Genomic DNA, 15,655 nt, shown 5'->3' with positions numbered 1-15,655 from the left:
GGCTGGGCTGGGACTGCATTTGGGGTGGGCAGAGATGGGGAGGGCAGCAGTGGTGCTGGGAGTGGGGGGCTATGGGGAATTTTGGGGTGACTAACCCCCGCTCCCAGCATTGCTGCTGCTACCCGCCCTGAGTGCAGCTCCAGCCCAGCCCCCCCACCAAGAAGAGGCTGGTGCAGCCCCTGGCTCCAAGCCCCTGGCTCCAAGCTCCCTGCCTTGCCCTGCGCACAAATCTGGGGGCATGTGCCCCCCTCTCCCCTAGATGAGCTGCCTGCAGCTGTCCCATGCCCCAGCCCCACCCCAACTCCCTCCCTCACTGTGGGGCCTTGATTTGCCCCTTCCCTGCCACAGACTTACCGGCTGGACTCTGCTCTGCTCTGCTCTCCTCTCCAAGCTGACAGGCTGCATTTTCCTGGCCATGTGCATGCTGCCATTGTGCGCGCGCGCACACCCCCCCTCCCCTGTTTATTGGTGACATTATTAGCTACATCGGCCCAAAAAAATCAAATTTCAGATGCTGTCAATTTTCCTTTTAACCGTGCCAGTCCGATATGGACCAATATATTGGTGCATCTCTAGATTCCTGCTGTCATTGGGTTGGAAGAGAGGCTCAGCGTTTGCTTAAGAAAGGGACACTGTCAGATCAAATCTGAACCAAAATTCAGGTTTTGTACGAATGCATGTTTTAAAAAAGTGTGACCAATAGAAATGATGCCACATTTCTTTTTAATTTTAGTCAAGTGAGTTGCATAATTAAAGCCGAAACACCTGCCTTTGAGATGTTTGCAATCTGCCCCCCAGTGGCATTATGCTAGATCAGAGGTTTCAAACTTTTTCTTATTGCGTACCCCCTTCCAGATTTACCAGCTGCCTATGGACCCCTACCAGCATACATTTTATATTTTAACCCCTTAAATGCCAATTATTATTATGAAAATTAAACCCTCCATTATGCAATTTCTCCTGCATATCCCCCAGAGATGTATTGCATATCCCCAGGGGTACATGTACCACAGTTTGGAAATTGTTGTGCTAGATCAGGATATCTTGAAGGGGGTATTGATTAGGAACTGATAATAGCCAGAAGCAAAGCTGATCTGTTTTCATTATCTTAGCTTAGATAAATGAAGAAAGTTAATGGATAGAATTCATGGCATCAAGAAAATTTAAGATTTGTATAATTCTTTGCAGTGCTAGCAATCTAGTGTGTTTGTAATATAGCCTTCAGACTTTAGAATCTTTTACCTACGTTCTCAGCTGGTGTAAAATAATTAGTAGCATTGGAGTCAATGAAACTCTGCCATATTAAACTAAATAAGGACGTGGCTCATGAATTTAAATTTGGCAGTGTTCCTTTTAAATATACTGTGCTGCTGATTCAGCATCTGTTGCTGCCAAATCCTCAGTAGGATCAGATATTGACCATTTGATTCATAGATTCATAGATGTTAGGGTCGGAAGGGACCTCAACAGATCATCAAGTCCGACCCCCTGCATAAGCAGGAAAGAGTGCTGGGTCTAGATGACCCCAGCTAGATACTCGTCTAACCTCCTCTTGAAGACCCCCAGGGTAGGGGAGAGCACCACCTCCCTTGGGAGCCCGTTCCAGACCTTGGCCACTCGAACTGTGAAGAAGTTCTTCCTAATGTCCAGTCTAAATCTGCTCTCTGCTAGCTTGTGGCCATTGTTTCTTGTAACCCCCGGGGGCGCCTTGGTGAATAAATCCTCACCAATTCCCTTCTGTGCCCCCGTGATGAACTTATAGGCAGCCACAAGGTCGCCTCTCAACCTTCTCTTGCGGAGGCTGAAAAGGTCCAGTTTCTCTAGTCTCTCCTCGTAGGGCTTGGTCTGCAGGCCCTTGACCATACGAGTTGCCCTTCTCTGGACCCTCTCCAGGTTATCCGCATCCTTCTTGAAGTGTAGCACCCAGAATTGCACGCAGTACTCCAACTGCGGTCTGACCAACGCCCTATAGAGGGGAAGTATCACCTCCCTGGACCTATTCGTCATGCATTCGTACAAAACCTGGACCTATTCGTCATTTGTGTAAAGTGCTCCCTCTTCTATTGCACAGACTGGCTGGTCACACTGGTATATCCTAATATACATCCACTTGCTTTCCCTCTTGAAACAGGTGGCGGAGTCCCATGATGATCAAGACATCTCAACAGAAGTGATTCCTGTCCCTTCATTTGCCTACGGTTTACAAGGATTACAGCACTCCACCAATTACAGTGTTCGTGTACTGTGCACCAATGAAATGGGCAGCTCCCCTTTCACAGACTGGATTTATTTTCAGACTCTGGGGTTAGGTAAGCAAATATCAGGAAAAGCTGAAATTATAATTTTACTCTATAATAAATTGGTCCTGAAAGCTCAGAAAGAACCATTAACCCACTTCACTGAACAGCTTGTTAATTCAGAAATGCAGGGAACCTATAGATTATTAGTTTGCTTGCTGCATTGAAGGTCTCCTACCATCTTGCTCTCATTTGTCTTGAGGGACATGTCTTCATGGGATCTCTGCTGAAAAAACAGGCCCTTCTCATTTCTCACATCTGCTCCAGTGCACTAAAGATTGGCTGCTAGGCAGGCAGGGCCAAGCCCAGGTTCTCTGTATTGGGAGAGCCAGAGTGCAGGCCTGGAGTGCTTGGGGCTGCTTCAAAGCTTTCGAGGCCACTCCTGAACCACCTCTCCTGCCTTACTGTTATTCACTAGTGCACCAGAAGGGGGGAGAAAGGTGGGTGGAGCTTTATTTTCTCAGCTATGGTGCAAGTGTTTGTGGGTTAGCTGTACAGACATGCCCAAAGTGAGTCATACTATTGTCAGAAAAGTGACTGTAAAATGATGTCTTGGCAGTTCCTACTTAAACTCATTCAGTAATTTGTTTACAGGTCAAATTTGCCCAATGTGCAAGTCAAGCAGTAAAAGTTATAAACTCCAAAATCACCCTTGTGACTCATTTTGGTGTCATTTTGTTGACTTAAATGGAGTGATATCAAGGATGAATTTGGCACATTTGTTCTGCCTCTTACATCATTGCTGGGAGGAAAAAACCTGCTGCTGGAATATGGCTGACACCCCTAATAATACATTACACAGAATAGAATCTGATTCACTTTCCAATTAACTGCATTAGCCTGGTAGGCCTAATAGACATAATAACTTTTTTGAAGGTCTTTTATGGTAGTGGACAATGTAAGGGGCCCCAAAAGTTAGTCTATTGGACTTCTGTATGAATGGATCTGGGCCTTGGTAGTTCCCCGAGATCTGTGTGGGTCTTGCAAATGAGGAGTAGAGCTATTTAAAGGATTTCATAGATTTCATAGACTTTAGGACTGGAAGGGACCTCAGAAGATCATTGAGTCCAGCACCCTGCCCAAGGGGCAGGAAGTCAGCTGAGGTCATAGGATCCCAGCAAGATAAGCATCCAAATTTGTTTTGAAGGCGTTCAATGTGGGTGCTTGAACCACCTCCAATAGCAGGCAATTCCAGACCTTGGGGGCTTGGACAGTAAATAAATTCTTCCTTATGTCCAGCCTGAAATGGTCTTGCTGGAGTTTATACCTGTTTGACCTTGTCATCTCTTGGGGCACCCTGGTGAACACCCCCGATGAACTTATAGGTGGCCATCAGATCACCCCTGAGCCTGAGCGTTTTGGTCACTTTACGAGCCGCAGCATCACATTGAAGGCTCATGTTCATCTTGTGGTCAATCATGGCCCCCAAGTCCTTTTCATCTGTAGTGCTAGTCAGCGTTGCACTGCTGAGCCTATAAGTGTGCTGCAGGTTTTTCTTCCCAAGGTGGAGAACTTGCATTTTTTGGTGTTAAACACCATCAGGTTCTCATCTGCCCGTTTGCTGAGCCTGTCAAGGTCAGCCTGGATTGCCCTCCTGTCCTCAGGTGTGGATGATTTACCCCAGAGTTTGGTATCGTTGGTGAACTTGGCCAGTCTGCTTCTGACTCCAGTGTCCACATCATTAATGAAGATGTTGAACAATACCGGACCAAGGACAGAGCCTTGGGGGACCCCACTGGTCACAGGGCACCATGACAATTTACTTCCATCAACCACCACCCTCTGGGTCCGACCACGGAGCCAGTTCCCCAGCCAGCAGATTGTGGTGGACCCGAGGCCACAGTTGGCCAGTTTTGCCAAGAGGTGATCATGGGATACCAGATCGAAGGCTTTTTTTGAAGTCAATATATGACATCAATCTCCTCTCCCTTGTCCAGGTGATAGGTCACCTGGTCATAGAAGGAAATGAGATTGGTCAAGCAAGATCTACCCACAACAAACCCATCCTGGGTATCCCTCAGGATATTGCCGTCAGCTAGTCTGTTAAAGATGGCCTTCTTGATAATCTTTTCCAAGACCTCGCCCAGGATAGAGGTCAGGCTGATAGGCCTGTAGTTGGCCGGATCCACTTTCCTCCCTTTCTTGAAGGTAGGCACCACATTGGCCTTCTTCCAATCTTCGGACACTTCACCAGAGTGGCAGGAGTTCTTGAAGATCCGTGCCAGGGGCTGGACTATGATGCTAGCCAGCTCCCCGAGTACCCTGGGGTGGAAACTGTCAGGGCCGGCTGACTTGAAGGTGTCCAGCCTCTCAAGGTTTTGCTTCATGAGGGCAGGGAATCTCCCTCACCCATGCCCATTACAGGACAGGGAGGCCTGGGTGTCCCATGGGACTGGTGAAAGACTGACGCAGAGTACCCATTTAATAGGTTGGCTTTTTCTTGGGTGTCAGTTGTCCCATCTGGTTTAGCAGGGGTCCAGTGTTGCCCTTGCTTTTCCTCTGGCTCCCCACATATCTGAAAAAGGAGTTTTTATTGTCCTTGATACTTGTAGCTAGCTGGAGTTCTGTCGCAGCCTTGGCTTTTCTGGTTTGCTCCCTGCAGGACCGGACCAGTGCAGAATATTCTTCCTTGGAGGTGGATCCCTTTGTAGGCCTTTCATTTTAGCCACAGGAGATCCTCTAGTTCTTTGGAGAGCCAAGGGGGCTGCTGAGCCCTTTTGCTGCCTTTCCCCCGAGACGGAATAGCCTGAGCTTGTGCATCAAGGATCGCTCCCTTGAGGAGCAACCACTCTTCCTGAACTCCCCTTCCCTTAGGGTCATGGTCCCTTAGGGCTTCACCGACAAGCTTCCTGAGCTTGTCAAAGTCAGCTTTCCTAAAGTCAAGGACTTCTGTATTGCTGAATGACTTGCCAGTTTTACAGCGGATGGTGAAGGTGATCAGCTCGTGGTCGCTGTCGCCCAGCTTCCCATCGATCGTTAAATTGCTGATTAGGTCATCCCCGGTTGCCAGTACCAGGTCAAGCAGCGCTTTACCTCTCGTTGGCTCGTAGACTTCTTGGGTCAGATAGAGGTCATCCACGCATGAGAGGAAGCTTTGCGACCGCTCGGATTTAACCGAGCACTCTTCCCATAAAATGTCAGGGTAGTTGAAGTCTCCCACAACAACCATGGACTGGGAGCATGCAGCCTCAGCCAATTCCCTGGCGAACTCCTGGTTAAGCTCTTGACTTTGGGTGGGAGGTCTGTAGTAGACTCCCACCATCTTGTCCCCTGTACCGTGTTTCTCACAGATTTTAACCGAGAGGGTTTCCAGTTGTCCGCCCTAGTCGCCAGCATCAGCTTGCAGAGACGTGTAGCTCTCCTTGACATAGAGAGCTACACCCCCACCCCTTTTGTGTACTCAATCTCTCCTTTACAGGGTATAGATGTCTATTCCCATGGTCCAGTCATGGGTAGAGTCCCACCAGGTTTCCGTTATCCCTATGATGTTGTAATTATTTGTGTTAAGCAGGAGGACAAGTTCCTCCTGCTTATTCCCCAAGCTCTTGGCATTCGTGTACAGGCAGGCAAGTGTCCCCTTGGGGCCCTTGCCTTGGCCACAGATTGATCCAGGGGTGGGCTCCCTTAAATGGCTAGGTCCACTGGCTTTGCAAGGGTTGCTCAGCAAGCCATTGGTGGCAGTAGTCCCCCACATCCTCCGGCGGGCTTAATTTAAAGCCCGGTGGAGCAGGTCAGCCAGTCTGGCTGAGAAGAGCCTCCTCCACAGTGGAGAGAGGTGGAGGCCGTCCCTTCCTAGCAGCTTACTGCCTCTCTCACCAAAGAGCGGACTGTGGTCATGGAAGCCAAAGCCTTCCCAATGACACCAGCGCCACGGTCTTTGGTTCACTACCTCAATCCTCCTCTCCCTCCTCAGCCCATAGCCCAAGACTGGGAGGATCAAAGAAAACACCACCTATACCCCCAGACCCTGTAGCCCCTTTCCCAAATCCCTGTAGCACCTCGTGACCTGGCTGGGATTGCTCTGAGCCATGGCATTGGTGCCCACATGGATAAGGAGCATGGGATAGTGGTCAGTGGGCTGGAGGAGTTTAGGGATCTGCTCCACAATGTCTTGGATGCGGGCTCCTGGGAAGCAGCAGACTTCCTGGGCTAAGGGGTCGGAGCAGCAGATTGCCTCCTCAGTCCGACTCGGGATGGAGTCTCCTATGACAAACACTGTGTACTTGGTCTTGGGGAGAGTGGGGGCAGTAGCTACTGTAGAGCCTGTGTTGCCCGTGGGATGGTGAGCTCACCGTCTGCTTCCTCTGTAGGAGTGAGGGGCAGGAGCAAAAGTCAGCTTGCCCAGTAGAAGAACTAGAAACAAACCCTTTTTGCACCCCGACTCACCTCTTGTATGTTTCCATGGAAGGGGTGATCTGGGCATATGAGTATACGGCTCAATACAGTATGAATAGCAGTCAGCAGTGCAATGCTGTAGGCAGTAGGGCAAATAATACTCTGATATGCATCTCCAGCAAAACCGAGGAGGTGATTCTTCCGCTCTACTCGGCACTGGTGAGAGCACAGCTGTAGTACTGCGTCCAGTTCTGGGCGCCACACTTTAACAAGGACGTGGACAAGCTTGAGAGAGTCCAAAGAAGAGCCACCCGTATGATCTGAGTCTTATAAAGCAAGTCATATGAGGAAAGGCTGAGGAATTTGGGACTCTTCAGCCTGAAGAAAAGAAGGCTGAGAAGGGACCTGGTAGCAGCTTACTGCTACACTAGGGGATTACATCAAGGGGTCAGTGAGCAACTGTTCACCAGGGCACCCAAGGGGAAAACTAGGAGTAATGGCCACAAACTCCTGGAAGACCATTTCAGGTTCAACATTAGGAAAAACTTCTTCACGGTCAGGATGTCCTGACTGTGGAATAAGTTCCCTCCGGAGGTGGTGCAATCACCTACCCTGGAAATCTTTAGGAGGAGACTAGACGCATGCCTTTCTGGGGTCACCTGACCCCCAGTTGTCTTTCCTTCTTGGTGCAGGGGGGCTGGACCTGATGATCTCCCAAGGTTCCTTCTGGCCTTACAATCTATGAATTTATGGTTCCCATGGGTGCAAGGGGTATTTATCTGTGTGGAATGATTAACTCGCTATCCTCAATTTTTAGCTCCAAGCAGTATCCCACAAAATGTCCATGTCATCCAAGGAGAATCTAGCCTGATTTTGGAGTGGGAAGGAGTGGCGCCAGAAATGATGAAGGAAGATCTACTGGGGTACAAACTAGAGTGGAGTCAAGACAATGTCACTCAGGTAACTGTTTCAGAAATAAATAGTGGAGAGACTAGCAGCTGACTTTTGACTGGGAGTGTTAAAATTGAGGTTTCTAGACCACCCTGTCTCTCATATTATTTTTCTCCCAGAGATGCAGCAGGGCAGTGAGGGTGCATGAGGCAGTACCAGCTGCTGTGGTGCTGATAATGGTGGCGTAGCCAGACAGCATTGTGGCAGCAGTTACTTTCGTACACCTCCCCAAAGGCAGCACCTGGGACTGCTGTCCTGGTCTCTCCTCCTCACCTCCCCATTTTTGCCCCTCCCTCCTCCTCAGCTATGCTACTTTCTCTATGCACACAGTGGATTAGGTTTTCAGCTGGTGTAAGCCAGAATTGCCCCCTGGATTTTGCTGGGCCTACGCAGATAGACACCACCTAAGGATCTGGCTTAGTGTGTTTGGGCTCAGCCCTGTATTCTTTGCTCACCCCAAATGGCTTGATGTCCAAAAATAAATTGGTAAACAGAGTTGTTTGAAATTAGTGGGAGTTCTTTGTGTGCAGACATGCTATGTGTGTGCATGTGGGGGGGAGAATAAACCAGGCTGGTGGCTGTATTAGAAGGCAGGTAGGTAAAGCACCATCCTTCAGACTGATTGCTTGCTCTTTTTAAGGTTGGTTGAAGTCCGATTTTTTTCCCTAATATGTGGAGATGGTAGCATTTTCCCCTGAAGACCAGAAGGGGAGAGGAGCAGCAGCTGCCTACTCCCCACTCCAGAATCCCCAGCATGAGAAGCAAGCAGAGGGATTTGCCCCACTTCTCTCTCCATTTGGCTCCTAAACACAGGGAACCAAGCAGAGGGAGTTGTACTGGGAACCCAATGCCTACTTCTTGCACCATAGTTCCCAGAGTGAGTAGCAGGTAGAGGGCTTTGCTCTGCTGTTCCAGTCCCTCTGGGAACAGGAGGACTGCATCAGACCATGCTTTCCCCAGCTGGGATCACCCCAGTCTCAGGAAGGTGCAGGGAGCAGGGGAAAGGGAGCGACTAGACTGAACATTTGCACTGCTTCATCTCCCAGAATCACTTCCAGCAGTGGAAAATTTCCACTGTGGTGGAAAGCTTCCACTGCTAGAATTGAACATTTGTACATGATCTAAGTTAAAGCAGCCCCACTCTCCAATTTTTATACTGAGAGCCAAGTCTGTTCCCAGCTGCTCCCTGCCTCGGGAATACAGAAAAGATGCAAAACTACCTCTTCCCTCAAGATCCTGCCCTAAAACACAGCTCAGCCTGAGGGGAATATCTGGCCCTTCTATGATGCCGGATATTTTTCCCCCTAAATGCCAGTGATTATCTAAACAATGCACATTATACTGCAAATTAAGTTAGAAGAAAGCTTTAACATGTTGTATTTGTTTGATTCTTGGCAGTTCAAAGGGTCCCTGGTGAGGTGACAGTCTCTAGCAGGAGTATAATGTGCAGTGGACACTTAGAATGGTGCACATGCATGGCAACTGCCACTGCTGCCAGCCTAGTTGCTACAGCCACTGCAGCTGTCCCAGCCCCTGCCAGCATCCCTGCAGCTGACTAGAGCATAGACCAGGGGCAGACAAAGTGACAGACTCCATTGCCCAGCAGCACCTTTCTGTGTCACTGTGGTAGGTTTCAATGGAGACCCCAGCAGTGGTGGAACCATGACGGCTTGGGGCCAGGGTTTCCATGGAGACCAGCTCCAGCAGTGCTGGCAGGGCATGCAGCTGCGTGGGGAGCTGCTCTGGGGCTAGGATCGTGCAGCGGTGACAGTGGTCCGGAGCTGGGGCAGAGCTGCGGTCTTCTGCCTGTGTGCCCTGGGCAGGGGTATGGAAAATGCCAGCCCCAGCCGCAGGGCAGCTCCCTGCTCTGCTGTACACCCTGCCAGTGCTGCTGGGACCTGGTCTCTGGAAGCTGGTCCCTCACTGTCATGGTGCCACCACTGCTGGGGTCGCCATGGAAACCAGCTGCAGCGGCGCAGGCAGGGGCATCTGGGAAATGGATCTGCCATTTTGCCTACCCCTAGCGTAGACCTTAGCTGTTGGGTCTGGGTCCAGATTCAGCCTCCATTACTTAGTTTTCATTGATCCTGCTTTTGAAGCTTACATGATTTATGGTAGCTTTTCAACCCAAGCAGATGCTTTTTCTTAAAGTTTATATTTGTTTTGCCAGTAGCCCTATAATGGCAGACAAAGGGAGAGGAAAATGGATATATTTCTCCCCTCACATGCACTAGTCCTACCCCAGTAGAGTTCAGTTCCCTTGAGTGGGGCTTCTATATCAGTGAGAGTGGAAAACTGGGCCCAATATTAGAAACCAAATGGTTTCAGATTTTCAAGTGTCTGTTGTAAGGCACGTAAAAAGGATCTTTTAAACGAAGTTAGACGAACACCTCACTGGGGTCGTTTGACCCTAGTACTTTTTCCTGCCATGGCAAGGGGTCGGACTTGATGATCTGCTCAGCTTCCTTCTGACCCTACCAACTATGAAACTATAAAATTATGGACAGTACCTTGGTCATGTCTTTGTAAGTGAATCTTGAACATGAATGTTGTCCTGGAATTTGAGCAACATTAAAACAAATGAAACTTACTCTTCCATGAAAGCAGGCAGTGTCTCTGCAGCATTTGAAACCAGCTTTGTGTGCTTGAAACAGAAGAAGGAATCATATATTTTAAAAGGGTAAAAACACATTTCTATAGCAATTTTCATGCAAAGATCCCAGATATTTAACTAAGCTACATAGTATTCTTACAACCTAGGAAGATATTGGCCCTTTCAGAGACAGTGAAAGGAAAATGTAGAAAGAGAAGCCTAAGGTAATGATTCTCAATCAGGATGCAACAGCACCCCAGGGTGCCATGAGATCCTTTTAAGGGTGATACAGTGCTATACAATATTGACACTGTTAGTTGTGCAGGCACCAATGCATGACTTTAGGGAGCAGCCCAGAAATTTCAAATAGGAACCTATAGTGTCAAAAACCTTCTGACCTACTGTGATCTTTCCAAGTTGTTTACAACAGAATTTATTAAATATTTCCCTGTGGTCAAAAGATGGGTCAAAAGTATGAGTTGGCATTTTCCAAGGAGATCATTGGGTTGAAAAAGGCCAATAGCTCTTGGCCTAAGTCAAGGGTAGGCAACATTTTCCAGCTGCAGATCAGAAAGACCCACCCTGGGGCAGAAGAGGGCAGGCACTAGGACCCTGCCACAACTGGCAGAAGGCATCCCCAGCTGCCAAATGTTGCCAAAGCCATGTGTATGTGGGCCAAATCTGGCCCATAGGCCATAGGTTACCAAACCCTGACCTAAGGAAGTGTGGCGGAACCAGAACTAGAACTCGGGAATCCCGATTCCCAGCTCTAACTCTAAACTCTGCACAGAATGATCTGCTTTAAAAAAAAAAAAAAAAAAAAAAAAATAGGATCATAAGAAAATAGGGCTGGAAGGGACCTCATGAGGTCATCTAATCCAGCTCTGTGTTCAATCCCTGGCTAAACCATTCCAGCCAAGTGTCTATCTAACTTGCTCTTAACAATTTCCAGGGATGGCAAGTCCAAAATAGGTTCCTCTGAGTATAGGTGACTACTCTTGTTTTCTGCTTTCAGGGAGAGATGATAGTGCAGGAGACAACAGCCAATCTTACAACATGGAATCCTCTAAAAGACCTCATCATCAGAGTGTGCATACTGAACTCTGCTGGGTGTGGACCCTGGAGTGACCCTCTAGTGGTTGCAGCTCAAGAGGTTTTAGGTGAGTAGCTGGATGATTTTGGTTTGTATTTGTTGATAACAAGCATAAGCTTTGAGATGGCAATAGTGGAATCTCTGGGCCTGAATCTCTAGTTGAGCAGAACTGCTGTAGATCTAGAGTGTTTCATTTAAACAAAAATGGATTTAGGGATTACTTGAAGATGTGGCATAAGCAAAACAGCTCCCAGCTGTGCCCTGTCTTTAACTGATGCTGTGTGGGCAGCACAGGGACGGAAAAGAGAAGCAGAACGAGAGAGAAAGATGGGAGCCTGATGCTGCTTGCTTATGCCTTATCCATACACATTAGTAATGAATTCAATTAAATCAGTGCTGCCTTGTCCGGTTGCCCTTATTTGAGTTTTAAGTCATTCCTGAGCAATTTTACTTGAAACAAAAGAATTCTCGTGTAGACAGTTGTGTGGACCCTGAATTCAAATCAATTTAAAATCACACATCAAATTAAATCTTTGCAATCCAGCATGTAGTCAATGGACGTGGAAACAATTTACAAATGAGTAAAAAGGGACTGGGGCTTTACCACATGTCATCTATTCCATAGTAGGTGTCCATGTACATGCTCTTACCCCTTGCTAAGTGAAAGCTAACTTGCAGTAACTTACCTCTCTTTCACTGAAGACAAAACTCTTGTTAGTTACCATTTCCTACAGGATAAGGGCATGCAAATAAATAGTCACTATAGAATTACTGATGCAGAGGAAGTCCTACCCCATTTTACTCTGCTATAAGTTGTTTAGATGACCATACTCTAAGTCAGGGATGGGAAAAATACACCCCATCAATTGATTGTATCCGGCTTGCAGCTGCCCCTGTGGCATTGTGGATGGGGCTGAGCCCCACCTGGCGCAGCCTGCACTGCGCTTGTGCCCGCACCCACCCTGTGCCTGCTGACAGCCCTGGCCAATATGCGTGGCTTCCTAGTGGAGCTGCTTCCACTGCTGCTGCAGCCTCTGGGTACTGCTTGGCTCCTCCTCCTGCCCCTGCTGCATTGCTCCAGGCAGCAGGTAATGAGAGGATGTGGCAGCGGTGGCCATAGGGATGCGTGCAGGGCACCATGTGCCCAGCCAGGAGTTTGGGGGGGGGGAAGCTGCAGCCTTATGTTTAGTTCTGTGACTTGGCCCCAGTACATGAGGCTCCAGCTTTAGCTCCCAGCTGCCTTTCACCCACCCAGTGCAATGAGCAGCCACCTGTGGGTGGAAGATGGGCAGAGCAGCGCAGTGCAGCCAGGACAGGAGGAGAAGGATCCACTGGAGGCATGGGGAACCAAGCAGTACCTGGGTGGCCAGCAGGAAGCTATTCTTGTTGGCTGGGCTGGGGTCAGGGCGGTGCTGTTGGTGGATGTGGGGCAGGAATAGATGGGAGCGGGATGTGGGCAACCTCAGGTGGGAGCAGGCAGGGCTTGGTTCCATGCAGAGCACTACAGGGGCAGCCATGGGCTGGATAGGGGTGGGGGAGAGGGCTGACCATACTTGCACTGTATCGCTGGGGGAGCTCTGTTGCATGTACCCTCTGCCTTCCCCTGCCCCCCACTGCCACCTCCCCGCTGGCTCCCAGGACCTAGTGCAAGGGCAGCCTCCCATACATATGCATACAACCCCCACCACACACGTGTGTCCACCTCCCCTGTCCCCACACACGCAATATACAAGAGTAAGATGTTATTTTGAGCTATTATGCAATTGATTTATGTTTTTTTTGAGTAGTGTATATATAGAAGCAAGACAACAATATTTTTTAAAAATAAAATTAAATGTTATAGTAGGTGTTTGATTTCTCAAGTAATATTTTTTTCTATAACATGTTAACATTTATATTTTCTGAAAGATTTTGTGTGTGGCCCTCAACAGCTCACCAAAACTTAAGTGTCCCGTCAGCCGAAATAATTGCACTCCCTTGCTCTAAGTTAAGCCTTTACAACTCTGAATGTAGACAGGCCTTTATACTGGTATAAATGTGGGACAAAATCATTGCTGCAGGGGAGCAGATCCATAACTGGCATAAATCAGCATGTCAATGGTATAAAGCAAAACTGTCCATATGGTGGCCCGTGGACTCCACTTGACCCATGCAGTTGTTTCAGTGAAGGATTAAGTTGTGCCTTATCAGCACAACCACTGGATCCACCGTACTGGCACAGCTCCAGAACCCAGGGGTAAATGCTGCCTCCGCTCATACCCACACACCTTTGCCCACCACCAAATTCAGGATCTTGACTCTCATCTGGTGACTCAAACTGGTATCATAGGAAATGGAGGGGTGAGCGGCAGTGGTGTTCACCCTCTGCATTCCAGGGACTCCACACCAATGCAGTAGTTCCAACAGCCATACTGACAGGCTGCTGCCCTGCAGTCTGGATTTGACCCATGGGGCCAAATAAGTTGGGCAGCCCTGGTATACAACCATGCCACATCCTTGGCTGGTATACTGTGAAATTACAGTGGTGTAAGTACAGAATAGACCTAACCACAGGGCTTTCCATTGTCTTCCATCTCATCCAGTCCTTTACCTTTACACAAAGGGGTATTGATCTTAACAGTGGAGACCTGACCCAGTGAGATGAGAAGGGCTGACCAATGTAGGTTCTGCTTTGAAGACATTCTTCACCCACATCAGACTGTAAATCACTGTTCAAGATGCAAAGCAATGGGCCAACAGGCCTGTTCTGAACAGTGATGTCCAAGGTTGTTGGTTTTTTTTTTTTTTCAAAGGACAAAAAAGAGCTTTGTTTTTTACTGGCTTCAGTCATCTCCTGCATGCTGCTTCACTATTGTTGTTTGTTCTGTTTGTTTTTATAGATTTCTCCCCCCCCCCACCCTTTTCCCCCCATTTTAAAATAAAATTTTGACTGGTTATAATTCAAAATGTGTTGTGTCAATCTGGTGATCACAGAAGTGAAGGAATAACAACATTTGAGACCCATCCTGAACTCTAAGGGCAGTTGTATCCCTTCTTACAGCCATTTGATAATGAATGCTGTGGTCCTTCATGGCCAAAGAAATGTGGTCAGTGTCACAGGATGACAGAGGTCAGTGTCACAGGTCATCTATACCTTCATTATAGGTCTTGAGTTGGAATGAAGTTAGGTGCAGCTGGCTCTTCACTGCAGGTTGTGGGTGACATTGCTCTCAAGTCAGTCATTTTGCCTTCGCTATTTGCACAAGTCTTTTCCACAACACTGGAGGAGAAAGAATTACCCTAAAGGCCTGGAAAATGTTGCTGAAATTCAACAAAACTGGCAGCAGCCACTGGTGTGGTGCCTGAAGCAATGTTTAGCTGCTTCTTAATTGACGGACTACCAGTGGATGGCATCCTTTTCAAATGGACTAAGATAACTAAACTAATGCTGGGTTCTTTTAGGGTTTGGTTTCAAAAACTGCTTTACCATAAAATTCTGCCTGATCTATGCTTTGGCCAAGGGTTGGCCCACAGCAAGCATAAGCAGCCATGGATATTAGCATCTGGAAGTATAGCTTTGTTATGGAAATACTAATAGGTCGTAAAATAGAGAGTTGCAAAAATAATCAACCTCTGGTCCCAGCCTGTATCTGGTGGAAAAGTTGCTTATTTTCCAAAAATAGCAAATTATCCCTGGGCAGACTTTGCACAGTAAAATGCCAGGAGTGGTTTGTGACCGTCTCCCAGTACAGCAGTAGAGATACCCAAGCTTATATAAATAGTAAGTTGTGTTACTGCAGTGAGGCAACTTAAGCTCTGCTTTGTTCACATGGGAAATACAAAAAGGAGGCTGTAAGCTTCCAAGTGGAAACTTGGACAAATGAGAAGGAAGGAATATAAGGGTATTGTTCAGGCATGCAAGGATGAAATCAGGAAGGCCAAAGTTGCAGCTACCAAGTGACGTGAAGGATAACATGAAGGGTTTCTACAAGTATGTCAGCAACAAGAGGAAGGTCAGGGAAAGTGTGGGTCCCTTACTGAATCAGGGAGGCAATCTAGTGACAAAAAAAGCTGACATGCTTGCTCAGTGCTTTTTTTTATTTTAGCCTTCACAGGTAAGGTTAGCTCCCAGACTACTGCACCTGGAAGCACAGTTTGGGAAGGAGGAAAGCAGGTTACAGTGGTGAAAACAGGTTAAGGACTATTTAAAGCTGGACACGTACAAGGCCGTGGAGCCGGACACAATGCACCCAAGGGTGCTCAGGGAGTTGGCTGATGTGATTGCAGAACCACAGACCGTTATTTCTGAAGACTTGTGGTGATTGGGAGAGGTCCCAGAAAATTGGAAGAGGGCAAATATAGTGTCCATTTTAAGAAAGGGAAGGAGGATCTGGGGATCTACAGGCT

At 48.0% G+C, this 15,655-nt stretch overlaps 1 protein-coding gene across 1 annotated transcript in view; it reads left to right on the top strand.

Moving 5' to 3' along the window:
- TYRO3 (TYRO3 protein tyrosine kinase) overlaps positions 1-15,655 on the top strand; it is a 73,463-nt gene that overhangs the window by 23,254 nt on the left and 34,554 nt on the right. The window contains exons 8-10 of the mRNA XM_059721347.1: positions 2,132-2,309; positions 7,450-7,592; positions 11,192-11,336. Of these exons, the coding sequence (XP_059577330.1) occupies positions 2,132-2,309; positions 7,450-7,592; positions 11,192-11,336 (466 nt within the window). The remainder of the gene's footprint in view (positions 1-2,131; positions 2,310-7,449; positions 7,593-11,191; positions 11,337-15,655) is intronic.

The sequence above is a fragment of the Alligator mississippiensis genome, chromosome 2 (assembly GCF_030867095.1).
Source record: "Alligator mississippiensis isolate rAllMis1 chromosome 2, rAllMis1, whole genome shotgun sequence".
In the NCBI taxonomy this organism is placed as follows: domain Eukaryota; kingdom Metazoa; phylum Chordata; order Crocodylia; family Alligatoridae; genus Alligator; species Alligator mississippiensis.
Note: the sequence above shows the minus strand (reverse complement) of the source record. Positions and strands in the feature narration are given on the sequence as shown.